Source organism: Salvelinus fontinalis, chromosome 31 (genome assembly GCF_029448725.1).
Source record: "Salvelinus fontinalis isolate EN_2023a chromosome 31, ASM2944872v1, whole genome shotgun sequence".
Lineage (NCBI taxonomy): Eukaryota > Metazoa > Chordata > Actinopteri > Salmoniformes > Salmonidae > Salvelinus > Salvelinus fontinalis.
In genome coordinates this window covers 29,400,998-29,426,689 of record NC_074695.1, presented here as the reverse complement: position 1 = coordinate 29,426,689, position 25,692 = coordinate 29,400,998, and the positions used below count along the sequence as shown (strand labels likewise).

Here is a 25,692-nt window from a genome sequence, read left to right as displayed (position 1 = left end):
CTCCTCCCCAACTCTCCTTTCTCCTGTCCCAACTCTCTCTCTCACCCTCCTCCCCTCTCTCTCTCGCCTTTCCCTGCTCACTCTAGCTCTGGCAGAACTCTCTGGCAGGCTGCCAGAGGCTCTGCTGTGTACAAGCTCTGGGCTAAAGCTGTCCATTGATGTGGATGAGGATAAGGAGAGGGGGAAGTAGACAGACAGAAGTAGGGGGCTGATACTGAGGTTCCAGAGGTTCAGCTTTAACACTTGGGGGGAGTCAAGATCAACAGTGACTCGTCAAGTAACCCTGTCCTCCCATGATGCTCTGGGAAGAAGTAATGTTAGTATGAGTGTTGACATTTGGATGTAGAGCCACTGTGTCCGAGCCCTCTCTCCTTTTCACAATCTGTTTCATAGTACTTGCCATGCTGCACTGTAAAGTGAGCTAAGCTCACATGCTAATTTTAAGGCAACACTCCACTCCATAGTGGTTTTGATTTCTTCCTGCATTATCGGTTACCTCACACACACAGAGGCCTGTCAACAATGAGTAGATCTGTGGCAACTGCATTGGGTTCTAGAGCACTGAAGTATTAAGTTGCTGCTACGTTTCTCTTTTTATCATACACAATCCCCCATCCTCCCATCCCTCTTTCCCTTCCTCTCAGATTCTGCGCACACAGGCCAGAGGCTCACTGCTACCTTGTTTTTAAAGAGGTTTGCAGTGCTGTGGCTCTTCCTGGACTCTTTTATCCTCTTCGCTCATCTACTGAAAGAGACAGAGAGAGAGACAGAGAAAGAGAGACTGATAGAGAGAATGAGAGAGAGAGAGAGCATGAGAGAGAGCATGAGAGAGAGAGAGAGAGCATGAGCGAGAATGAATGCTGGCCTGGCGGTCTTGTGTTGAGCCCTGGCCTGGCATGCTCCCCTCCCCTTGCTGTGAGTCGTACTGAGGACAGAAGTCTGTCTCTCCTGTTTCTCTCCTTTTTAACAAGTGGACCCGGTGACCGTTGCACATGGCAAATACAACCATTCAACTGCAGCAAAGAAATTAGACACAATAAGAGAAAAATAAATCTTCAAACTGAGATATTTTTTTTTAATGTACATTGATTTTGCACATTAGATCTCTCTGTGATTTAAAACATTGGTGTGCAGTGCTGTGGCTCTTCCTGGACTCTTTTATCCTCTTCGCTCATCTACTGAAAGAGACAGAGAGAGAGACAGAGAAAGAGAGACTGATAGAGAGAATGAGAGAGAGAGAGCATGAGAGAGAGCATGAGAGAGAGAGAGAGAGCATGAGCGAGAATGAATGCTGGCCTGGCGGTCTTGTGTTGAGCCCTGGCCTGGCATGCTCCCCTCCCCTTGCTGTGAGTCATACTGAGGACAGAAGTCTGTCTCTCCTGTTTCTCTCCTTTTTAACAAGTGGACCCGGTGACCGTTGCACATGGCAAATACAACCATTCAACTGCAGCAAAGAAATTAGACACAATAAGAGAAAAATAAATCTTCAAACTGAGATATTTTTTTTTTTATGTACATTGATTTTGCACATTAGATCTCTCTGTGATTTAAAACATTGGTGTGCAGGCAGAATATTTTTTTTTCCTGGAGTTTTGACTTGTCATGTCATGTCAATGATACATTACGTGTGCTTTATGGCCCATAGTTTAAGATAAGCACCACAGAAGTTTCACGTAATATAAATCCTGATATATGAGATTCCAATCTGTCCATATGGATTGTTCCACTACATATTCAACCAGCTTCACAGACCATCTGTGCTAGTCTGCTGGACAGTCTGAGTTCCTACTAGCGCATCAGGAAGTCCAATGGCTTCCCTGTGGCAGTGAACTGCACTGGCCCTGGCTGTGGAGATAGGCCTGCTGAGACCTATATAAAGAGTTGATTTCAGCTGAAGTCCCACACACTGGATCTGGGGCTTAGGTTGAGTAGACTGGCTCTCTCCTTTATGACTTTCAATATGGAACATTCTCATATATCACTTGGCTAGGGTCCCCTCCTCTCCTCTCTCTCCATTTCCAACTCAGAATAACTCTGGTCCTTAAACACTTACTTTGGAGTAAAGTCCCGGTTACTGTCATTTGTGTTTTGTCATATGTTACTCTAACAGGTATAAAATAAAGACTTTTCAAAAAGTGGATAGTGGCTGCTCAACTAGTGTAGGTGTTCCTGGCAGAGACAGGTCCCTGGTGTGTGGTCATTCTGCAAGTCACATAGAGGCCAAAACCCAAACAGTCACAGAGAGACAAAAACACATATAAATGCACAGAGACACATATAATAAAACATACAGATACCTGCAGACAGACATACTCTCTCTCCATCTGTTTTCCTGCCTTCACCGGTCTAGTGATCTTTAGCATCTTTATGGTGGTTGAGCTGTGCCTTGGCCTAAGTCACAGCTGAGAGATGATGAGTTCAGAGAGAGGTCACAGATACTCTGGGGTTCTAATACTACCCTCAACCCTCCTAAGCCAACCTGCTAACTGCAGCAGCAGAACTGCTGAATCTCTGTAGCACACACAGCTAAGCTCCATGCCGTGATGGGCTATCCAGAACTATCTGTCCTTACATTGAGAGTGGGTCTATCAAACAGTCCTGTGTTTAGCTCTCAGAGCTGTCATAAATTCTGAATAAGTGAATAATCAGGTCTGTGACGATAGAGGGAACAGAAGGCTCTCTCTGATAACTTAATCTAAACATCAGGAGCAGGAGAAAGTAGTAATTATGCCTGGCAGCAAAGTCTCTCGCTCTATCTCTATTTTTCTCTCTCCCTCAGCCTCCCCGTTAATAATCCCCTTTCAGAGCAGTGAAAGCCGTGAGGTCTTCAGCTGAGATCTATGGCACCTGTCTCTGGGCTCTGTTCTTGAAAAGCAGAGAGAGAGAGAGGAGAGAGTCTGCTCAGATCATTATAGAGGCAGGCAGAGGTCACCGTTGGTAATGGGGCCTGCGGGCACTTTTCTATCCTTTCCAGATGAAACCATGCTCACTGGATGGGGGGGGGGGGGGGGGGGGGGGCATTATCACAATCAGATTTAGGTCCTTGGTTAACGCTGAGGAACGCTCATGTTACTGACCGTCCATGTCTGGGATTCTACCGTAGGACAGCAGGACGGTGATAGAGACGGTGAGCTCAAAAAGCTATCACTACCCCTTTCACACTATAGTACATTCTTCTCTCTACATTCTTCTCTGTGACTCCCCTCCACGCCCTTGCCTCAGCCCACTCCCATTAATAAAATGGCAGCAGTTTTACGAGCGCCTAACCAATTGGGCTATTTTGCGTTACTTGTAACTTATTTTGTACATAATGTTTCTGCCACCATATCTTACGGCAAAAAAGAGCTTCTGGATATCAGGACAGCGATTACACACCTCGGATGGAACAAAGATTTTATCTTCAAAAACAGGACGCACAGGATATTCTGTGAACACCTGACAAGACCAACATCCCGTAATTGGCAAGAGAAAGAGACGCAGGTACAGAGGACACAGAGTGGGGTGCCTCGTAAGGATCCGCAGAAGGCGAGTGGGAAAGCTGCCGTTACAGTCAATATTACTCGCCAACATACAATCATTGGACAATAAATTAGATGAGGTACGATCACGAATATCCTACCAACAGGACAGCAAAAACTGTAACATCTTATGTTTCACGGAATCGTGGCTGAATGATGACATGGATATTCAGCTAGCAGGTTATACGCTGCACCGGCTAGATAGAACAGCACACTCCGGTAAGACGAGGGGGGGTGGCCTGTGCATATTTGTAAACAACAGCTGGTGCACAAAATCTAAGGAAGTCTCTAGATTTTGCTTGCATGAAGTAGAGTATCGTATGATAAACTGTAGACCACACTATTTGCCAAGAGTTTTCTTCTATACTTTTCGTGGCTGTTTATTTACCACCACAGACGGATGCTAGCACTAAGACCGCACTCAGTCAGCTGTATAAGGAAATAAGCAAACAGGAATCAGCGTACCCAGAGGTGGTGCTCCTAGTGGCTGGAAACGTTAATGCAAGGAAACTTAAATCAGTTTTAACTCATCTCTATCAACATGTTAAACTCGCAACCAGAGGGAAAAAAATTCTAGATCACCTGTACTCCACACACAGAGATGCGTACAAATCTCTCCCTCGCCCTCCATTTGGTAAATCTGACCACAATTCTGTCCTCCTGAATCCTGCTTACAAGCAAAAATTAAAGCAGGAAGCACCAGTGATCCCTTCTATAAAAAAGTGGTCAGATGAAGCAGATGCTAAACTACACGACTGTTTTGCTATCAAAGACTGCAACATGTTCCGTGATTCTTCCGATTGCATTGAGGACTACACCACAACAGTCACAGGCTTTATCAATAAGTGCATCGAGGACGTCGTCCCCACAGTGACTGTACATACATACCCCAACCAGAAGCCATGGATTACAGGCAACATTCGCACTGAGCTAAAGGGTAGAGCTGCCGCTTTCAAGGTGCGTGAATCTAACCGTATAAGCGTATAAGAAATCCTGCTATGCTCTCCGACGAACCATCAAACAGGCAAAGCGCCAATACAGGGCTAAAATGTAATCCTACTACACCGGCTCTAATGCTCATCTTATGTGGCAGGGCTTGCAAACTATTACAGAAAACAAAGGGAAGCACAGCCGCGAGCTGCCCAGTGACACGAGCCTACCAGATGAGCTAAATCACTTCTATCCTCGCTTCGAGGCAAGCAACACTGAGGCATGCATGAGAGCATCAGCTGTTCCGGATGACTCTGTGATCACGCTCTCTGTAGCCGACGTGAGTAAGACCTTTAAACAGGTCAACATTCACAAGGCCGCGGGGCCAGACGGATTACCAGGACGTGTGCTCCAAGCATTTCACTGTAAGGTCTACACTTGTTGTATTCAGCGCACGTGACAAATAAACTTTGATTTGATTTGTGCTGACCAACTGGCAGGTGTCTTCAATGACATGTTCAACATGTCCCTGATTGAGTCTGTAATACCAACATGTTTCAAGAAGACCACGATAGTCCCTGTGCCCAAGAACACTAAGGCAACCTGTCTAAATGAATGAAGTGCTTTGAAAGGCTGGTAATGGCTCACATCAACATCATTACCCTAGACCCACACCAATTTGCATACCGCCCAAACAGATCCACAGATGATGCAATCTTTATTGCACTCCACACTGCCCTTTCCCACCTGGACAAAATAATCACCTACGTGAGAATGTAACTGGATCCTGGACTTCCTGACGGGCCGCCCCAAGGTGGTGAGGGTAGGTAGCAACACATCTGCCATGCTGATCCTCAACACTGGAGCTCCCCAGGGGTGCGTGCTCAGTCCTCCCCTGTACTCCCTGTTCACCCGCGACTGCGTGTCCAGGCACGACTCCAACACCATCATTAAGTTTGCAGATGACACAACAGTGGTAGACCTCATCACCGACAACGACAAGACAGCCTATAGAGAGGAGGTCAGAGACCTGGCTGGGTGGTGCCAGAATAACAACCTATCCGTAACGTAACCAAGACTAAGGAGATGATTGTGGGCTACAGGAAAAGGAGGACTGAGCATGCCCCCATTCTCATCGACAGGGCCGTAGTGGAGCAGGTTAAGAGCTTCAAGTTCCTTGGTGTCCACATCAGCAACAAACTAGAATGGTCCAAACACACCAAGGCAGTCGTAAAGAGGGCATGACAAAGCCTATTCCCCCTCAGGAAACTAAAAAGATTTGGCATGGGTCCTCAGATCCTCAAAAGGTTCTACAGCTGCAACATTGAGAGCATCCTGACTGGTTGCATCACTGCCTGGTACGGCAACTGCTCGGCCCCCGACCGCAAGGCACTACAGAGGGTAGTGCGTGCAGACCAGTACATTACCAGGGCTTAGCTGCCTGCCATCCTGGATCTCTACACCAGGCGGTGTCAGAGGAAGGCCCTAAAAATTGTCAAAGACCCCTGCCACCCCAGTCATAGACTGTTCTCTCTACTACCGCATGGTAAGCGGTACCGGAGTGCCAAGTCTAGGACCAAAAGGCTTCTCAACAGCTTTTACCCCCCAAGCCATAAGACTCCTGAACAGGTAATCAAATGACTACCCAGACTATTTGAATTGTGTTCCCCTCAGCCCCTCTTTTACGCTGCTGCTACTCTCTGTTTATCATATATGCATAGTAACTTTAACTATACATTCATGTACATACGACCTCAATTAGCCCGACTCACCGGTGCCTGTATTTAGCCTCGCTACTGTTATTTTTACTGTGTTTTTTTATTTCTTTACTTATCTTTATCTATTGTTCACCTAATACCTATTTCTTACATAAACATTGCACTGTTGGTTAGGGCCTGTAAGTAAGAATTTCACTGTTAGGTCTAAACCTGTTGTATTCGGAGCGTGTGACAAATAAACTTTGATTTGATTTGATTATCCTTTCCCCAATCAGTAAATTTCTGGGCATCTCCATTTCCCTGTAAGCCCATTCAAGTTGGAATTCCTAATGGTGAAACTGCCACGACCGTTTGCAATATTACAACAACAAAGAAGTTACTGCAAACAACCAACACTGTTATTTCCCCTCTGACATCATTGCACGTACGATAGAAGAGCACTCACTATATGTACTGCAATTTGTTTACCATGCTCCTCAGTTCGGCAATAAAAACAATAACAATGGTGGTGGGGCGGCCAGTGGCGCTGTTTCCCCCCTACTGAGGATTCCATCTTTAAGGGAAATGAACAGAATTAGTAACTGTGAGCTTTTTGCTGAAACATATTGTTTTGAAAGGGATTTCCAGCCTCATAGGTTCATTCTGCCCTGGGAGGAATGTACACCTTGGAGACAGTCTGTGCAGATACCTAACCTACAGGTGGAAGGAACACACCATCATAGACAGAGAGAGACAGAGAGAAACAGAGAGAGAGAGTGTTGAATTAACTACAGTATAATTATGGCTGTAGAATTCAACGCTGAAAAGCAGAAGAAGAGCTCCCCGTTTTGCCCAATATGGTATGGAATGTCAAGATACCTCGAGCATGTATGATGTGGTAGGAGAGGGAGAGAGAAGGGAAGAGAAGGAGAGGGGTATGTGGGTACTGCAGCATGCCCTGGACTCTCTCCCACTGTGATAGCAAAACAGCCCAATCACAAACACTCCCAAAGCAAACTACACTAACATTGCAGTACCTCTGTAATCATTGCATCACAGATCCTCTTTCATGGTCTCTGTGTGCAAGGCTATTGTTATTATGTGAATCAAAGAAATGCAGCTTTGAACACACACAACTAATCACACACACAATCACTATCACACACGCACACACACCCGCACACACACTTAATTGCAATACAATATGATATTTCAAGAATCATAGGAATCCCCCGCTATGACAATAGAATCAGTGAGGTGTGTAATATAATCTAATAATAAAATTGCCCATTGCAAACCCATCTAATGTTCATCAACAAATGCCCCATCATCTGGGAGGAAAATGGTACTGTACTGAAATCATAGTGTTTTTTGCCCCACCTACTGGTGGCTGAAAATGTCACAGACGTTTCTCGAAGTAGTTTGCTCACTATTTGGATTTTGTTTTTATTCACCTTTAATTGTGAAAAAAATTCTAATCTATAAGATCCTATCTTTGACATTGTTAGTAAATGTGCTGCGTTTAGTAGGCTCCATACACCACATACCTCAACATTCTGGTAGGCTTCATCTGACTCTTGGTCACAGAATCGAACATGTTTCTCTCTTGTGGAGAGGACATGTTTGGAGGGATCCTCAATTGGGTTCTGGTTTTCATCTTTCCATTCAACAACTACAGTATTCACATGATAAGAAACAATCACTAAACAGTTACTGCACCTTACCATGACAAGCTATTTATCCTATAGAGATCTTGCAGTAAAAAACAAAAAAAACAAAAAACAACAACTGATCCACTGACTGCATAAAGTCTTACATAAACTGGGTGTCAGGTATAACTTGTTCTTCCTATGGTACAGTATGTCACATGACAAGGGTATTCAGGAAGAGTAACATTTCTGTAACAAAGCAACTTCCTTAACATGGTTGAGCAGAAAAATGTAAACACATCTGTATTCAGTCATAACTGTGTGACTGTGTACAATGGTTGGGTTTCTGACCTCTGGAGGATGTGCGGTTGGCCAGGCTGGTGGAGGTGTAAGGCAAGGTATAGGGCCCACTGGCAGAGGAATACTCTGCTTCCATGGTCCCCAGCCTTGATCTATGATTTCCGAGCTTGAAATGAGAAAAAAACTGCACTTCAATGCTTGGCTCATCTGAATCTCAAACTACACAGCTACTATAGTACAAGATGATCTCTCACAAAATTACATTATCATAGATTATCTATTATAACAATAACCAATGACAACAATACGATCCTAAAGGGAAAGGCTAACGCAAAATTATTAAGGTTTTATCCCCACCTCATCTATCTCCCTGCTCCATGTGGGACTGTGATCCTCTGTCTCCATAGACTGAGCCAGGTTGGTCCTGGTCTCTCCTCTGTCCTCTGCAGCCCATTTTCCCTGCAGACAGGACCTGTCAGTCAGTCTGCTATGTCCATCCTCTGTATGTCTGTCTCTGTCCAGGGGAGACAGGCCGTTGGTCCTCTGAGCTTCCTTCAGTTCAGCCAGGGTCACACCCTGAGGAAGACACAGACAGTATATCCATAGATCAACAAGATACTACAGATAAATAGTCCAACAAAATCACATTGATACCAACGAATATCTTGGGGCCAGTTTCCCTATCTTGGGGCCTAGTCTTGGATTCGTAATGAAAAATTTCCATTTAACATGCATTTTCAGTCCTGGCCCGTGGAGTGTGTTTTGTTTAGTACCTGTGTGGATCTGCGGGTTTGCCTGGCTTGGCGGGATCTGGCCTTCCTCTGAGACTCTGCCTCCTCATCTCTCACTGGGGTTAGATAGGACCTGCACAGGTTGGAAACAGGGAAGCAGCACTTTGCAGGATGTACAGTGCATTCAGGAAGTATTCAAACCCCTTGACTTTTTCCACATTTTGTTTCATTACAGACTTATTCTAAAATTGATTAAATGATTTATTTTCCTCATCAATATTCACACAATAACGCATAACGACAAAGCGAAAACAGGTTTGTAGAATATTTTGCACACAGAAATACCTTATTTACATAAGTATTCATACCCTTTTTCTACAACTTGAGTCCACCTGTGGTAAATTCAATTGATTGGACATGATTTGGAAAGGCACACACCTGTCTATATAAGGTCCCACAGTTGACAGTGCATGTCAGAGCAAAAACCAAGCCATGAGGTTGAAGGAATTGTCTGTAGAGCTCAGAGACAGGATTGTTTTGAAGCGCAGATCTGGGGAAGGGTACCAAAAAATGGTAGCATTGAAGGTCCCCAAGAACACAGTGGCCATCATTCATAAATGGAAGAAGTTTGGAACCACCAAGACTCTTCCTATAGCTGGCCGCCCAGCCAAACTGAGCAATCGGGGGAGAAGGGCCTTGGTCAGGGAGGTGACCAAGAACCTGATGGTCACTCTGACAGAGCTCAAGAGTTCCTCTGTGGAGATGGGAGAACCTTCCAGAAGGACAACCATCTCTGCAGCACTCCACCAATCAGGCCTTTATGGTAGAGCGGCCAGAAGCCACTCCTCAGTAAAAGGCACATGACAGCCCGCTAGAGTTTGCTAAAAGGCACCTAAAGGACTCAGACCATGAGAAACAAGATTATCTGGTCTGATGAAACCAAGAGTTACGTCTGGAGGAAACCTGGCACCATCCCTATGGTGAAGCATGGTGGTGGCAGCATCATGCTGTGGTAACGTTTTTCAGTGACAGGGACTGGGAAACTAGTCAGGATTGAGGGAAAGATGAACGGAGCAAAGAACAAATAAAATCAAACAAATTTTATTTGTCACATACACATGGTTAGCAGATGTTAATGTAGCGAAATGCTTGTGCTTCTAGTTCCGACAATGCAGTAATAACCAACGAATAATCTAACCTAACAATTCCACAACAGCTACCTTATACACACAAGTGTAAAGGGATGAAGAATATGTACATAAAGATATATGAATGAGTGATGGTACAGAACGGCATAGGCAAGATGCAGTAGATGGTATCGAGTACCGTATATACATATGAGATGCGTAATGTAGGGTATGTAAAGATTATATTAAGTGGCATTGTTTAAAGTGGCTAGTGATACATTTTTTACATGTATGGCAGCAGCCACTCAATGTTAGTGGTAGCTGTTTAACAGTCTGATGGCCTTGAGATAGAAGCTGTTTTTCAGTCTCTCGGTCCGTGCTTTGATGCACCTGTACTGACCTCACCTTCTGGATGATAGCGGAGTGAACAGGCAGTGGCTCAGGTGGTTGTTGTCCTTGATGATCTTTATGGCCTTCCTGTGACATCGGGTGGTGTAGGTGTCCTGGAGGGCAGTTAGTTTGCCCCCGGTGATGCGTTGTGCAGACCTCACTACCCTCTGGAGAGCCTTACGGTTGTGGGCGGAGCAGTTGCCGTACCAGGTAGTGATACAGACTGACAGGATGCTCTCAATTGTGCATCTGTAAAAGTTTGTGAGTGCTTTTGGTGACAAGTCGGATTTCTTCAGCCCCCTGAGGTTGAAGAGGCGCTGCTGCGCCTTCTTCACCACGCTGTCTGTGTGGGTGGATCAATTCAGTTTGTCCATGATGTGTACGCCGAGGAACTTAAAACTTTCTACCCTCTCCACGACTGTCCCGTCGATGTGGATAGGGGGGTGCTCCCTCTGCTGTTTCCTGAAGTCCACGATCATCTCCTTTGTTTTGTTGACGTTGAGTGTGAGGTTATTTTCCTGACATCACACTCCGAGGGCCCTCACCTCCTCCCTGTAGGCCGTCTCGTCGTTGTTGGTAATCAGGCCTACCACTGTAGTGTCATCTGCAAACTTGATGATTGAGTTGGAGGCGTGCATGGCCACGCAGTCGTGGGTGAACAGGGAGTACAGGAGAGGGCTCAGAACGCACCCTTGTGGGGCCCCAGTGTTGAGGATCAGTGGGGTGGAGATGTTGTTACCTACCCTCACCACCTGGGGGCAGCCAGTCAGGAAGTCCAGTACCCAGTTGCACAGGGCGGGGTCGAGACTCAGGGTCTCGAGCTTGATGACGAGTTTGGAGGGTACTATGGTGTTAAATGCTGAGCTGTAGTCGATGAACAGCATTCTCACATAGGTATTCCTCTTGTCCAGATGGGTTAATGCAGTGTGCAGTGTGGTTGCGATTGCGTCGTCTGTGGACCTATTGGGGCGGTAAGCAAATTGGAGTGGGTCTAGAGTGTCAGGTAGGGTGGAGGTGATTTGGTCCTTGACTAGTCTCTCAAAGCACTTCATGATGACGGAAGTGAGTGCTACGGGGCGGTAGTCGTTTAGCTCAGTTACCTTAGCTTTCTTGTGAACAGGAACAATGGTGGCTCTCTTGAAGCATGTGGGAACAGCAGACTGGGATAAGGATTGATTGAATATGTCAGTTAACACACCAGCCAGCTGGTCTGTGCATGCTCTGAGGACGCGGCTGAGGATGCCGTCTGGGCCTGCAGCCTTGCGAGGGTTAACACATTTAAATGTTTTACTCACATCGGCTGCAGTGAAGGAGAGTCCGCAGGTTTTGGTAGCGGGCCGTGTCAGTGGCACTGTATTGTCCTCAAAGCGAGCACAGAAGTTGTTTAGTCTGTCTGGGAGCAAGACATCCTGGTCCGCGACGGGGCTGGTTTTCTTTTTGTAATCCATGATTGACTGTAGACCCTGCCACATACCTCTTGTGTCTGAGCCGTTGAATTGCGACTGTACTTTGTCTCTATACTGACGCTTAGCTGGTTTGATTGCCTTGCGGAGGGAATAGCTACACTGTTTGTATTCGGTCATGTTTCCAGTCACCCTCCCTGGTTAAAAGCAGTGGTTCGTGCTTTCAGTTTCACGCAAATGCTGCCATCAATCCACAGTTTCTGGTTGGGGAATGTTTTAATAGTTGCTGTGGGTACGACATCGCCAATGCACTTGCTAATGAACTCGCTCACCGAATCAGCGTATTCGTCAATGTTGTTGTGTGACGCAATGCGGAACATATCCCAATCCACGTGATCGAAGCAATCTTGAAGCGTGGAATCAGATTGGTCGGACCAGCGTTGAACAGACCTGAGAGCGGGAGCTTCCTGTTTTAGTTTCTGTCTATAGGCTGGAAGCAACAAAATGGAGTGGTCCGCTTTTCCGAAAGGAGGGCCTTATATGTGTCGCGGAAGTTAGAATAACAATGATCCAGGGTTTACCAGCCCTGGTAGCACAATCGATATGCTGATAGAATTTAGGGAGTCTTGTTTTCAGATTAGCCTTGTTAAAATCCCCAGCTACAATGAATGCAGCCTCAGGATATGTGGTTTCCAGTTTACATAGAGTCAAATAAAGTTCATTCAGCTCCATCGATGTGTCTGCTTGGGGGGGAATATATGCGGCTGTGATTATAATCAAAGAGAATTCTCTTGGTAGATAATGCAGTCGACATTTGATTGTGAGGAATGTAAGTCAGGTGAACAGAAGGACTTGAGTTCCTGTATGTTGTTATGATCACACCACGTCTCGTTAATCTTAAGGCATACACCCCCGCCCCTCTTCTTACCAAAAATATGTTTATTTCTGTCAGCGCGATGTGTGAAGAAACCAGTTGGCTGTACCGACTCTGATAGCGTGTCTCGAGTAAGCCATGTTTCCGTGAAGCAAAGAACGTTACAGTCTCTGATGTCTCTCTGGAATGCTACCCGTGCTCGGATTTCATCAACCTTGTTGTCAAGAGACTGGACATTGGCGAGTAGTATGCTCGGGAGCGGTGCGCGATGTGCCCGTCGCCGGAGCCTGACCAGAAGACCGCTTTGTCTGCCCCTTTTACGGCGTCGTTGTATTGGTTCACCGGCTGGAATCCGATCCATTGTCCCGGGTGGTGGGCAAAACACAGGATCCGCTTCGGGAAAGTCGTATTCCTGGTCGTAATGATGGTGAGTTGACGTTGCTCTTATCTCCAGTAGTTCCTCCCAACTGTATGTAATAAAACCTAAGATTACTTGGGGTACCAATGTAATAAATAACACGTAAAAAACCTAAATACTGCATAGTTTCCTAGGAATGTGAAGCGAGGCGGCCATCTCTGTCGGCGCCGGAAGAGATCCTTGATGAAAACCTGCTCCAGAGCCCTCAGGAATTCAGATTGGGGATGAAGGTTCACCTTCCAACGGGACAACGACCCTAAGCACACAGCCAAGACAACTTAGGAGTGGCTTCAGGACAGGTCTCTGAATATCCTTGAGTGGACCAGCCAAAGCCCGGACTTGAACACGATCGAACATCTCTGCAGAGACCTGAATATAGCTGTGCAGCGACGCTCCCCATCCAACCTGACACGGCTTGAGAGGATCTGCAGGGAAGCTTGTAGCGTCATACCCAAGAAGACTCAATGCTGTAATCGCTGCCAAAGGTGCTTCAACAAAGTACTGAGTAAAGGGTCTGAATACTTATGTAAATGTGCTATTTCAGTTAATTTTATATTTTTTATAAATTAGCAAACATTTCTAAAAAACTGTTTTTTCTTTGTTATTATGGGGTATTGTGTGTAGATTGATTATCATTTTTTTTTTCTATCAATTTTAGAATAAGGCTGTAACGTAACAAATGTGGAAAAAGTCAAGGGTCTGAATACTTTCCGAATGCATTGTAGCTGTCATGCCCTATAAATAGCTTCAATGAACTCTGGCCAACTCTGGCCATGCTCTGGTCACATACTTCTCACCTTGTACTGGAGCACAGCACGAGGTGACGACATATTAGGGTGAGGTGACATTATGCTCAAATTATCAACAAAACAGTGGCAGTGCAATCAAGTGATCGTTTTGAAAGGTACTGCACCAAAACAAATATTCACAGGAGGTTACATATAATAACGATGTGTTACATGCAATGACTTGGGTGAAGCTGCTTTTACTACATACTATTTCTCACAAGTAAATGCATGCTGAATTTGTTCAGTTGTGCATACAGTGCCTGATGTAATCACAAAACAGCTATGGATTGTACAGTACACACAATAAGTTCACAGTAAATAACCCCCCTCAATCAATAGTACAATGCTCTTAGGACATTATGTGGTATTCCTTTCATGATCATGTTTAATGCCTCTAGCGTGGACAGTAGCCAATCAATGACCTCTAAGAGACAGCCATGTTAGCAGCCATTGGGCTCCATAGAGAGGGGAAGAGTCGAGTAAGCAGCATTCAATCTAATGGCTCGTTGTTCCCACTAGTACCGGCTGCCGGCTGCACTCCCTCCCTCTTTCTGTACTGAGTGTCAATCAATCAACTTCTGCTGTGCCGGAGAGGCACCATCCACACCCTCCATCGTGAGAGAAAGCTTAAGTCGACCGACGGTCAGGACGTCAGTCTACTGCATTATTTAACACTGACTACAGGGCTGTGGATGGCTACATTACTACCAACTGTGATGTAGCCAGGTAGCCTACCAGTTTAGCACACTGGGCCAGTAACCGAAAAGTCATTGGTTTGAATGCCCGATAAAAATCTGTGGATGTGCAAGGCACTTAACCCTAATTACTCCTGTGAGTCGCTCTGGATAAGAATGTCTGCTAAATAATTGTTATGTAAACTGTGATTCTACAGCAACATTACAAATCATATTTCTACACAGTGGAATGACTTGAGGCAAACGTGATACAGGAGACGTCCTACAAAACATACAGTACATTTGCTTATGTTGCAGGATATAAAAAACACTTGATTTAAGCATGTTCAATTTGATTTAAGCATATCCAATTTCCATACCAAATGCATTATATAGGATACATTTGTTGGGGTTGCAATTTTAACATAGTGATGGGAGGTATTTGAGTGCCAATGCATTTAGTATACTAAATATTTACAGCACTATACACACCCACGCTCCAAGTAATTCAGCTAACACACACAACCCAGGGGCACCAACTTTACACACAGTACAATTCAAATACCAGGGAAAGGTATACCTTCCACTTGTAGGAAATCCCAAACAACACCAGTGAGAGGCCGCACCACGTTCACTCTCAGATCAAAGTAAAAGACATATATTCTCACATTCTGCACAGGGAAGTCATGCAGATAGTTGGATAGGATAGGGTTCAGGGTAGGAATTAGTTCCATACCTGGGCAGGCAGGCTTGCATGGTCCCAGGCTGCTGAAGGTCAGAGACCGGTGGAGAGAGACTGCAGTGAGAGAGGCCGGATACGATCCTGAGAGAGGGAGTGATTGGAAGAGAGAGAGGGAGCGATAACGGGGAATGGGGGAGGGACAGAAGAGTGGGACAGGGCGGGAGGGAGAGAGAGAAAGAGAGAGAGACTGTTTCCTCCCCATCAGCTGGGCAAGGCGAGGCACAGTGCGTTCAATACAGACTCATAGGCGGGCCGCGGGGCACTCTGAGCCAATTGCGTCTCCAAGAGCCTAATGCAAGCAATGCAGTTTATATACCACACAGCACACAACAAGCATGTTCGATGGGATCAACATTAGCAAGTGCTGCGCAGATTTGCCAAACTTGATCACATTATGAGGGTAGAAGATGATTTGTAGATCAGTGATTCTGTGCTGGTCTTCAGGCCGATCTTCTCTAACATGCTGAAAATGTTCACATACAGCAGTATTACATACACACAATGGTTGCAGTCTTTACAAATGTAGAAATAATTGTATAACATGATACTAATCCATTGTGAATTCTCACGTTAACTTCCTGGGGCCTTACCCTTTAACGTGTAACAATGGAATAAAACATCATGGATGGGTGTGAACAAGTTAGACAATATTTCTGGTCAGTTGAATGATTTTCAAGTATGCAGTAGCTCATTAACTTAGCTTAATAGATCAAATAATAGCAAACCATAGTGTTTGGCAGTACCAAACCAGCAAATGCAGACACAGGCGTTTGCAACTATACACACACGTCTTATCTGTGTTTTTCAGGATTTCATCATGAGTCATTCCTTACATTAGTCCAAGGGCCACAGAACAAAAAAGGCCCCAGAAAAGGTGAGGTAATATTATAAAGCTGCACATTAATTAAATATTATAAATAAAATGTACGATTTTGAAATCAAAACACATTTTGGGTAATTTCCCCTAGCAACATTATGAGGTTGCCATGTTACATCTTGGTTACACACTTGTTTTTAGCCTAACCGGGCGCCAGATGGCACTATTATTCCTTTGACATATATTTGTCATATTATGCATCCAACTTTAACCCAGCTGCCTATACACTCCCCGGCGGCCGTCTCGTACATTGAAAATCCTTCATTCAGGAAGCAGCATTAGCCACTAGCATGGTGGTGGAAAATTGGGTTTTATTGAGACAGTTCGCATATTTTCCATGTCTTGTTAGGCCGGTGGGCCATTAAATCACACTACGGATGAAATGACGCCTTTGCAGCCTGAATGAAGGATGTTTCATGTAGGACCCGGTCACAAGTGTATAGCCTGCTGGGCACATTAAAGTCGGATGCAGATGAAAACGATGTAAAAGGACTTATAGTCCCATCTTTTGAGAGCTGTGTTAGCTAGCAAACGTTGTACTGTCTTTAGTTTGGCTAGCATGCAAGAGCAATGATGGCCCTTGTAGGCTAAATACAGCTGTCAAAACGTCTTATATTAAATGAGAAAAACCCTGTTCATGGTTAAAACATACAGTGGGGAGAACAAGTATTTGATGCACTGCCGATTTTGCAGGTTTTCCTACTTACAAAGCATGTAGAGGTCTGTAATTTTTATCATAGGTACACTTCAACTGTGAGAGACGGAATCTAAAACAAAAATCCAGAAAATCACATTGTATGATTTTTAAGTAATTAATTAGCATTTTATTGCATGACATAAGTAAGAAGACGAACCCATGCCTTGGCAGTAACAGTGCACTTTGCGTACAGACTTTTCAAAAGAAAAGTAAAACAAAAATAAAACTACTAGACTAAAATAATCTCTAGTGAAGCTGCATGAACATTTGAGAATTTCATAGATATGGCCCTTGCTACACCCCCATGCTATTCCTGTAGTAAGCGGTTTTGCCTGTGTAAACAAATAGAATACAGTAACTTATGTTCAGTAACTTTCATTCCGTATCCATTATTCCAATCAAAATCCCAAGACACATTTCAGACAATGACAAAAGGAAAGCCCTTCTCACGTCAACAATACAGGCACATTGTCTTTGTTTGATTGTGTGTGACAGTGTGTGAGTGAATAAGTGTTTTTTCTGTTGGCTTTCGTTTTCTCCCTGTCACATTGAACTCTGACGGTTAGAACTGAGCTTGCAGAAAAAGTGTGACAGTTTGGTGTACAGAAAATAATCTATAGAAATACAGCTGTGTTGTTAAAATAGATGAAGGCTTCTTGAGGTTGGTATTGGCAGGTGAGTCCTGAATATTATTAACCATTGCCTAACCAGGTAGCCTTCTCAAACACACATTCATTGAGGTAACAATACTGATTCCAGAGAGTTGTGTGGATTCTATTGACCAGCCATTTCCCTTGGAGAGATAAACTACATGTTTATTGCACCTCAACATCAGCAATGCCTTCCCATTTGTCACGATGCAGACTGAACGTGTCCATTATCCTCTGTGAGTGTGGTGGCTGTCATTGCTGCTTACATTCACACTGTAATATAGAACAACATTACAGTTAACATTACAGATATTAGACAGGTCAATGGCAATGTTCTTCACTAAAGGCCTTAGAGCTGACCAGGCAAATCAGAAAAACAACATTTCATATACTATTGCCCACAACAACCTTCAGTGAGGAACATTGCTCTACCAATGAGAGAAGATATTGATACCCTAAATGGTCTGTTGTCATACTTTGTAAGTGGAGGCGGTAACACTTCACATTATATGGAGTACAGGTTACATTAATTGCACTTTGCTCCTATACCTGTGTAATTACACTGCAATTAGACTAGTAACAACATTGTATTACCACATTAGTGCTCCTCACTTGAAACAACAATTTCTGTAAGGAGGTCAGGCCAAAAGAGGTCACAGATAAATTGTAAAAGCCTTGAAATAAAGATTGATAACCTCACAGTGTGCACATAACATCAGCCTGATGATGGGCTGACGAGGACTTTGAGTTGAAACATTGCACAATAACAATGCGGGAGCATTCATCGGTGTGCAGGGATCCATCTTTATTTCTTCGTTTTGTACCCTGCACCTTGCAGTAACTGGAGGTTTGTACTCTAGTTTGAAATAGATTTTTAGACAGACTTACATTCCTCCACAGTAGAGGCCTCATCTTCTTCCAGTTGTTCCTCCTCTTCCTCCACGGCCTGCTCCTCCTCTTGCTCATCTTCTGCTTCAGAATCCTCTTCTTCCGCCTGTTCTTCTACATTCTCTACTGCATGCACCTCCTCCACCACCTCCTCTGGTGCTGCCTCTGCCAAGTCCCCCTGCTCCTCCTCCACCCCCTCCTCCTCTGCAGGAGCAGTCTGTTCCTCTGTGACAGCCGAATCCTCCTGTACAACAGACTTCCCATCTAAGTGAGCCGCCTCCTTCTCTTCCACCTCCTCAGCAGGAGCAGCCTGCTCCTCTTCCGCAGAAGCAGCCTCTTCCTCCACCTCCTCTGAGGGCTCATCTGCTTGACCCCCTCCTTCCAGCTGAAACAGAAACAATTATAGTTAGTACTTAAGGGAAGTACAGGGCCTATGGTTACTTTGTAATCACATTGATGTCATTTATTTGGCCTACATTACAGTATATGAATGGGAATACAACATTTACCCAGAATTCATCAGAGAATCCACAGCAGGCAATTCACCTCTACACACTAATGGGTTAGCAGCAATCTCATAAAAGTTCCCCATGGGCACATGCTGGGCAAAAATAGTTACGAGAATGTGCATGCTCCCCTGTACAAAATACACCAAAAAAGTTGACGTTAGGAACACTAATGCTTAGATGAGAAACTGTGATGAAAATGTTTAAAAGGCATTATAAACTGGGTGGTTTAAGCCCTGAATGTTGATTGGCTGACAGCTGTGGTATATCAGACCGTATACCACAGGTATGACAAAACATTTATTTTTACTGCTCTAATTATGTTGGTAACCAGTTTATAATAGCAATAAGGCACCTCGTGGGGGTTGTGGTATATGGCCAATATACCACGGCTAAGGGCTGTATCCAGGCACTCCGCGTTGCGTCGTGCATAAGAACAGCCCTTAGCCGTGGTATATTGGCCATATACCACACCCCCTCGGGCCTTACTGCTTAAATAACCTGTGACCAGTCCTAACGTACCACTATATAAGACAATTCATAAAAGGAAGTATATTTGAGGGTGACCCAGTCCCCTTCGACCACAATATTCTAAACCCTGGCATGTGTGAGACTTCCTCTAGGCGTTACCCGGGCGACCTGTTTCTGCACGACCTCCAGCTGAGCGTGGAGCTCAGAGTGCAGACTGTGAGTCGCTGAGTTCTGCTCCTGCAGACTTTGTTGTACTGTCACCAGCTGCCCCTCTCTGGCCTGCTGGGCACTCTGAGACTGCATTGTCTCAATCAGTTCTCTGAAACACAGGTATGCACACACAGTGAAACCAACCAATACAATGGAAGATACAACAACAGCAAACATTTCAAAACTCTTTCCAATTCCCAATACACTACGTACCTGACACTTGTGATCTCCGCTGTACTGGCCTCCAGTTGAGCCTGGTTGGCTGACAGCAGTTCCTTCACCCCCAGGAGGTCTGATGCCTGGCCCTCCATGGTGGCGCTCAGGGTGCCCAGCAGCCCTGCCCTCTCGGCCAGGCTCCCTGTCAGACCCTCCACGCTCTTGGCCAGCTCTGTCATCAACCCCGCCAGGCCCTCCACCTGCAGCCGGACAGCCTCAAACTCCTCGCTCTTCCCCTTCAGCATGGCCTGCAGCTGAGTCAGCTGCTCCATGGACACAGTGTCCTGCTGTATCTCAGCCAGCTGGGCCTTCATCTCTGTGTGGAGGGAGAGAACCTGGGTGGGCAGGTCTAAGGTCTTTAGCTGCTCAGCCATGGCCAGGGCCATGACTACCTGCTTCTGGGCCAGCGTGTAAGACTCTTCCAGGGTGTTGAGGCGAAGCTCGAAGCCACTGGTACTGTGCTGCTGCAAGGACATAAAACAGAAATAGCTCAGAGTCAGCGCATAGTGCAGCCAATAGCAAGTAAGTGAGCAATCTTTATCAAGTATTTTACCTCTCATGCTATTCATCCTGACAGAAAACGATCTATTGGTTGAGACAGTTACAGTAAGTGGGTGTAAAGAAATGAGAACAAGATATTGACCAGGTACTGCAGTGGCCTGTAGGATAATCCTATGATTTAAGTAGGCCAATTTAATTCTGTCAGCAGTTAATTGAATCCACATCCTGGCCCCATCAGTGACGAAGTCCCACTGTGTGAAGGCTAACCTGTGATCTTATAAGTTAAGGATGGCCTCCCTTCCTGTGCCGGGGGGAATACCACTTTAATGACTCTCCCCACAGTATGAGGACGGAACACTGTGGCTGCTTTCTAGCAATACTGACACTATTCATAGGATACTAGTTCAAGCGTTTACATTTTACACATTAGTAATTTAGCAGATGCACTTATCCAGAGCAATTGACAGTTAATGCATTCATCTTAAGATAGACAACCACATATCATAGTCATAGTAAATACATTTTTACTCAATAAAGTAGCTATCATCAAAGTCAGAGTTAGTAAGGGGGAAAGAGTGAAGTACGAGTGTTAGTTCACCAAAAGCTTACTTCTTCTGAATTCCTGCCTCTCAACAATATGGCCTTCACCTTACTCTGCATGCAGAAAGCCTCTGACTCTGGCCCCTCAAGTGTTGCATAATCCCTAGCCTCAAATGGAATTTACTGAACTGGGGGCAAACAAACCTTCACTCATGGGTGTATCAGCTACATAGGTTACTCACTTTTTATATTTGCTGTGACCCACAAGGTCAAATTGTGGCATAGTGTGTGTATGGTGAGGTCAATGTGCAAACATGTTAAAATGTTAAGGATTTCTATGTGGAAAATCACATGCCTGTATTTAGCCCTGCAACCAGGTGTTGACAGCCAACTTTTTGCCTTGTAAAAGAACTTCAACAAACTTGTGAATGCTGGTTTCTTATCTCTCAACAGTGTGTATGAAGTACCTGTAATACCTGTATGTGGGGCCATGGTTTAATACTACAAAATGACTTCTCATTGACGCAGGGTATTTTGGTATCTATAAGACATGTTCCAAAGTAACTTAGAACATGCATTAAGCATGTGCAGATACTAGTGCATATACCTCCTCATCCTAATTGGGAAGTAAATTGAGCCCATAAACGGGTTCAATTAGTCTACAAATTCCCCTCTGCACTTATTGTTTTGGAAACACTCACCCGGGTGGCCACGTCTGAATCGGTATAATCTCTAGAACATGTTTCTATGTATGATTAAAGACCAGCCAGGGAACCAGTGCAATGAAGCTGGAAAACTAATAGGAGTACATGTTACAGGGACTCACCACAAGTAAGGTCAATATCGAGTGCTGTAGCAGGCTATTTTTATCCCCATACAGACAACTGGCTTCTTTATTTAAGCCACTGCACAGTGCACACTGAAATCAGTACCATGACTATGTGAAGCATGGTTTCAAGCAGGGTCAACTGCTGTAAAACTCTAGTCGAATTGGAAGTGGAATGTGTTTATTTCAAAACGCTTATACAGTTCATCTTTTATTGAAATATGTCTATAGTCTAGGGACATTCAGTGGCTTATGTTATGTACCCTAATAAACTATTGGTGTAGTCAGTGTTCCCACATTGTAGGTCAAATGTAATCCCCATTACAAATGGCAACAGCTGCATGATGTGCACCTCAACCTAGTCTCAGAGCATTTCATCTTATTCTGTACATAAAACTGAGACACTCCATTTAGTATGATGTTACATTTCGTATGGTACAGTATGTATTAATTTTGTGGATGTCCACCACCATTTCCCTATAATATGTTACGACTTACAATTAGTATCATATGTTATGAATTCGCAAAACGTACAATATGTTACGATTTGCAGAACATACATGTTATGAATTGTAGCTAGTTGGCTAACATTAGCTAGCTCGCTAACATTAGCTAGGCTAGGGGTTAGGGTCCAAGGTTAGGGTTAAGTTTAGGAGTTAGGGTAAAGGGTTACGGTTAGGGGGAGGGTTAGCTAAAAGGGTTAAGGTTAGAGTTGGGGGAAGGGTTAGCTAACATGCTAGGTAGTTGCAAAGTAGCTAAAAGTAAGAAGTAGTTGAAAAGTTGCTAATTAGCTAAAATGCTAAAGTTATCCATATTGAGATTCAAACTCACAACCTTTGGGTTGCTAGTCGTTCGTGCTCTAAGTGTTATACGTACAACCAACCACCCTCATATAGTTTTTGCCTTAAGTAACTATCTGTGTTGTGTAACCATTGCAAACTTAACATATCACACTAAACGGTGTATCGCTGATTTACGTACAGAATAAAACGATATGCTCTGAGACCAGGTTGCGCACCTTGACGGGGGTTAGAAATAGAATCACTTGTCTGTGTCTTGGCAGTATTACATCAGTTCAGAACCATCATATCCTATCCTGAAATTTTGCTGACAACTGCATGCAGGCATATACATACCGACTGCTAGAGCTTTCCATAGTACTGAATGCAAAATAAATTAGTACGGTCGGAATAGTATTGCAATGGGTCTAAACACAGAAGGATTTTGATCACAAAAAACGTTGCACAGAACGTTATTTTGACATTTTGCTGACGCATGGAAACTTCAGAGCCTTTGTAATGCGCCAATTATTTGTGCCCATGTTTTTATTACGCATGGTTAACTATTTACCTTTTCATTTATCTGTCGAATTTCTTCCTGGAAGGATTGAAGCGTCACCATCTTCATCTGCATGCCCATGAAGTTGTCTGCAAAGTAGGTTATACTTTGGTGCTGCTGGAAACAGAACCATGCCCCGGTGGCACCTCCGACCACAATCAGAAGGAATAAAATGAACAATAGCACATTCTGGTTTCCACCTCGCGCCTCCGGTTCTGAAGATTCATGATTCAAATGGTTAAAGTCTTCGTGATTGTGTTTGTTCTTCTTCCCTCGGTGCTTTGCTGTCATTTTAACACAGTAGCGTAGTAGTTCCAACAGTATAATGGCCAGAGGTGGTGAAGGACCGGTGGTGGAAAGATGGATGTTTGCTCTGGTGCTGCGGTGCCTTCTCCAGACAAGTCTTTCTTGTATTAATTAATTGATATTACAACGCGTACATTGGTCCTCATTCAATACCAGTAAACAAAGTAGCAAAAAGAGAGACTTCTTAGTGAAGGGGTGGTTTGGGCTGCAAATAAGAAAATAAAGAAGCGTGTGGTACCCCGTTCCAGAAAGAGAAGAGTGCGTGAGGGGCGTTTAGTGCGGGAGAGTGGCTAGTCTCCCTGTAACGTGTGCTGCTCAGTCTTACCTATTCAGTCCCTCCAGAATTCCACGATTATTGTGTTCAAATTAGTCGCGAAATGCAGTGAAGAGAGAAAAAGTTTGTTGACTTCTGGCTTCATTTAACGATATTATGCGATACATGTGCGTTGATTGGTTGAAATTGCCAGCCCTCTTTTTGTAATGCGGCGATGGGTCAGTTTTGTGAGAAAATATTGCTACTAATTGACTGTTTAATGCCGAAATAGTGCAGTGATTGGTCAAATTTGCAAGTCCTTGTTTGCATAATATGCGGGAAATTGTTGATTTTGCAACTAAAACATTTTGATAGCAGAATCCTGAAGGGACTGAATAATACAAAGTCCAAACGTGTGCCTATGGTAATGATGTACAGTGCATTCAGAAAGTATTCAGACCCCTTGACTTTTTCCACATTTTGGTTTAGTTACAGCCTTGTTCTAAAATAAATGCATTTTTCCCTCATCAATCTACACATAATACCCCATACTGACAAAGTGAAAACCGTTTTTTAGAAATGTTATTACAAATAAAATGTATTACAAATAAAAAACTGAAATACCTTATTTACATAAGTATTCAGACCCTATGCAATGAGACTCGAAATTGAGCTCAGGTGCATCCTGTTTCCATTGATCATCCTTGAGATGTTTCTACAACTTGATTGGAGTCCACCTGTGGTAAATTCAATTGATTGGACATTATTTGGGAAGGCACACACCTGTCTATATAAGGTCCCACAGTTGACAGTGCATGTCAGAGCAAAAACCAAGCCATGAGGTTGAAGGAATTGTCTGATCTGGGGAAGGGTACAAAATCATTTCTGCAGTATTGAAGGTTATTGAGAGCTTCAGAGTTCCTCTGTGGAGATGGAAGAACCTTCCAGAAGGACAATCATCTCTGCAGCACTCCACCAATCAGGGCTTTATGGTAGCGTGGCCAGACGGAAGCCACTCCTCAGTAAAAGGCACATGACAGGCCATTTGGAGTTTGCAAAAAAAGCACCTAAAGGACTCTCAGACCATGAGAAACAAGATTCTCTGTTCTGATGAAACCAAGATTGAACTCTTTGGCCTGAATGCCAAGTGTCGCGTCTGGAGGAAACCTGGCACCATCCCTACAGTGAAGCACAGTGGTGGCTGCATCATGCTGTGGGGATGTTTTTCAGCGGCAGGGACTGGGAGACTAGTCAGGATCGAGGGAAAGATGAACGGAGCAATGTACAGAGAAATCCTTGATGAAAACTTGCTCCAGAGTGCTCAGGACCTCTTACTGAGGCCAAGGTTCACCTTCTAACAAGACAACAACCCTAAGCACACAGCCAAGACAACGCAGGAGTGGCTTCGAGACAAGTCTCTGAATGTCCTTAAGTGGCCCAGCCAGTGCCTGGACTTGAACCCGATCGAACATCTCTGGAGAGACCTGAAAATAGCTGTGCAGCGACGTTCCCATCCAACCTGACAGAGCTTGAGAGGATCTGCAGAGAAGAATGAGAGAAACTCCCCAAATACAGGTGTGCCAAGCTTGTAGCGTCATACCCAAGAAGACTCGAAGCTGTAATCGCAGCCAAAGGTGCTTCAACGAAGTACTGAGTAAAGGGTCTGAATACTTTTGTACATTTGATATTACTGTTTTTATGTTTAATACGTTTGCAAAAATGTCTAAAACAGTTTTTGCTTTTTCAATATGGGGTATTGTGTGTAGATAGATGAGTATCACGACTCAGGATATGACCCAAATGCAGACACAGGAGGCGGATAGTACAGTTCTCAATAATTTATTATAACACAGGGCAAAGGGCAGGTTGAGGACAGGCAGAGGTTCGTAATCAGGTCAGAGTCAGACAGGTACAGGACGGAAGGCAGGCTCGGGGTCAGGGCAGGCAGAAAGGTCAGAACTGGGAAAACTAGGAAACAAACACTTGAGGAACAGGAAAACGGGAAAGAATGCTGGTAAGACCTGACAAGACAAGACAAACTGGCAACAGACAAACAGAGAACACGGGTATAAATGCTCAGGGGATAATGGGGAAGATGAGCGATACCTGGAGGGGGTGGAGACAAGCACAAAGACAGGGGAAACCGATCAGGGTGTGACAATGAGGGGGGGA

At 44.5% G+C, this 25,692-nt stretch overlaps 2 protein-coding genes across 7 annotated transcripts in view; both read right to left on the bottom strand.

Annotated features, from left to right (window-relative positions):
* The window catches only part of LOC129830001 (protein phosphatase 1 regulatory subunit 12B-like), a 46,346-nt gene extending 30,761 nt beyond the window's left edge, over positions 1–15,585 (bottom strand). The window contains exons 1-5 of one of the 3 annotated variants that reach the window (XM_055892113.1): positions 15,236–15,585; positions 8,868–8,958; positions 8,452–8,670; positions 8,146–8,260; positions 7,693–7,817 (exon numbers count right to left, since the gene is read on the bottom strand). In XM_055892113.1, coding sequence (XP_055748088.1) covers positions 7,693–7,817; positions 8,146–8,260; positions 8,452–8,670; positions 8,868–8,958; positions 15,236–15,255 — 570 coding nt within the window. In that variant the 5' untranslated portion in view covers positions 15,256–15,585. The remainder of the gene's footprint in view (positions 1–7,692; positions 7,818–8,145; positions 8,261–8,451; positions 8,671–8,867; positions 8,959–15,235) is intronic. The other 2 variants (XM_055892115.1, XM_055892114.1) reach the window with 2 other exon arrangements.
* Positions 15,586–16,919: 1,334 nt separating this feature from the next.
* LOC129829999 (uncharacterized) lies at positions 16,920–23,699 on the bottom strand. Of its 4 annotated transcripts, none has more exons than XM_055892105.1 (5): positions 23,593–23,699; positions 19,754–20,220; positions 19,490–19,649; positions 18,354–18,738; positions 16,920–17,738 (listed from the first exon to the last, which is right to left on the bottom strand). In XM_055892105.1, exons 2-5 carry the CDS (start codon positions 20,140–20,142, stop codon positions 17,734–17,736), a joined length of 939 nt encoding a protein of 312 aa, XP_055748080.1. In that variant the 5' UTR covers positions 20,143–20,220; positions 23,593–23,699; the 3' UTR covers positions 16,920–17,733. The 4 variants fall into 4 exon arrangements, with proteins under 4 accessions (XP_055748080.1, XP_055748076.1, XP_055748079.1 ...); XM_055892101.1 differs by lacking the exon at positions 23,593–23,699 and adding an exon at positions 22,974–23,585; XM_055892104.1 differs by lacking the exon at positions 23,593–23,699 and adding an exon at positions 22,974–23,585 and having other exon boundaries at positions 19,499–19,649.
* Positions 23,700–25,692: the final 1,993 nt, after the last annotated feature.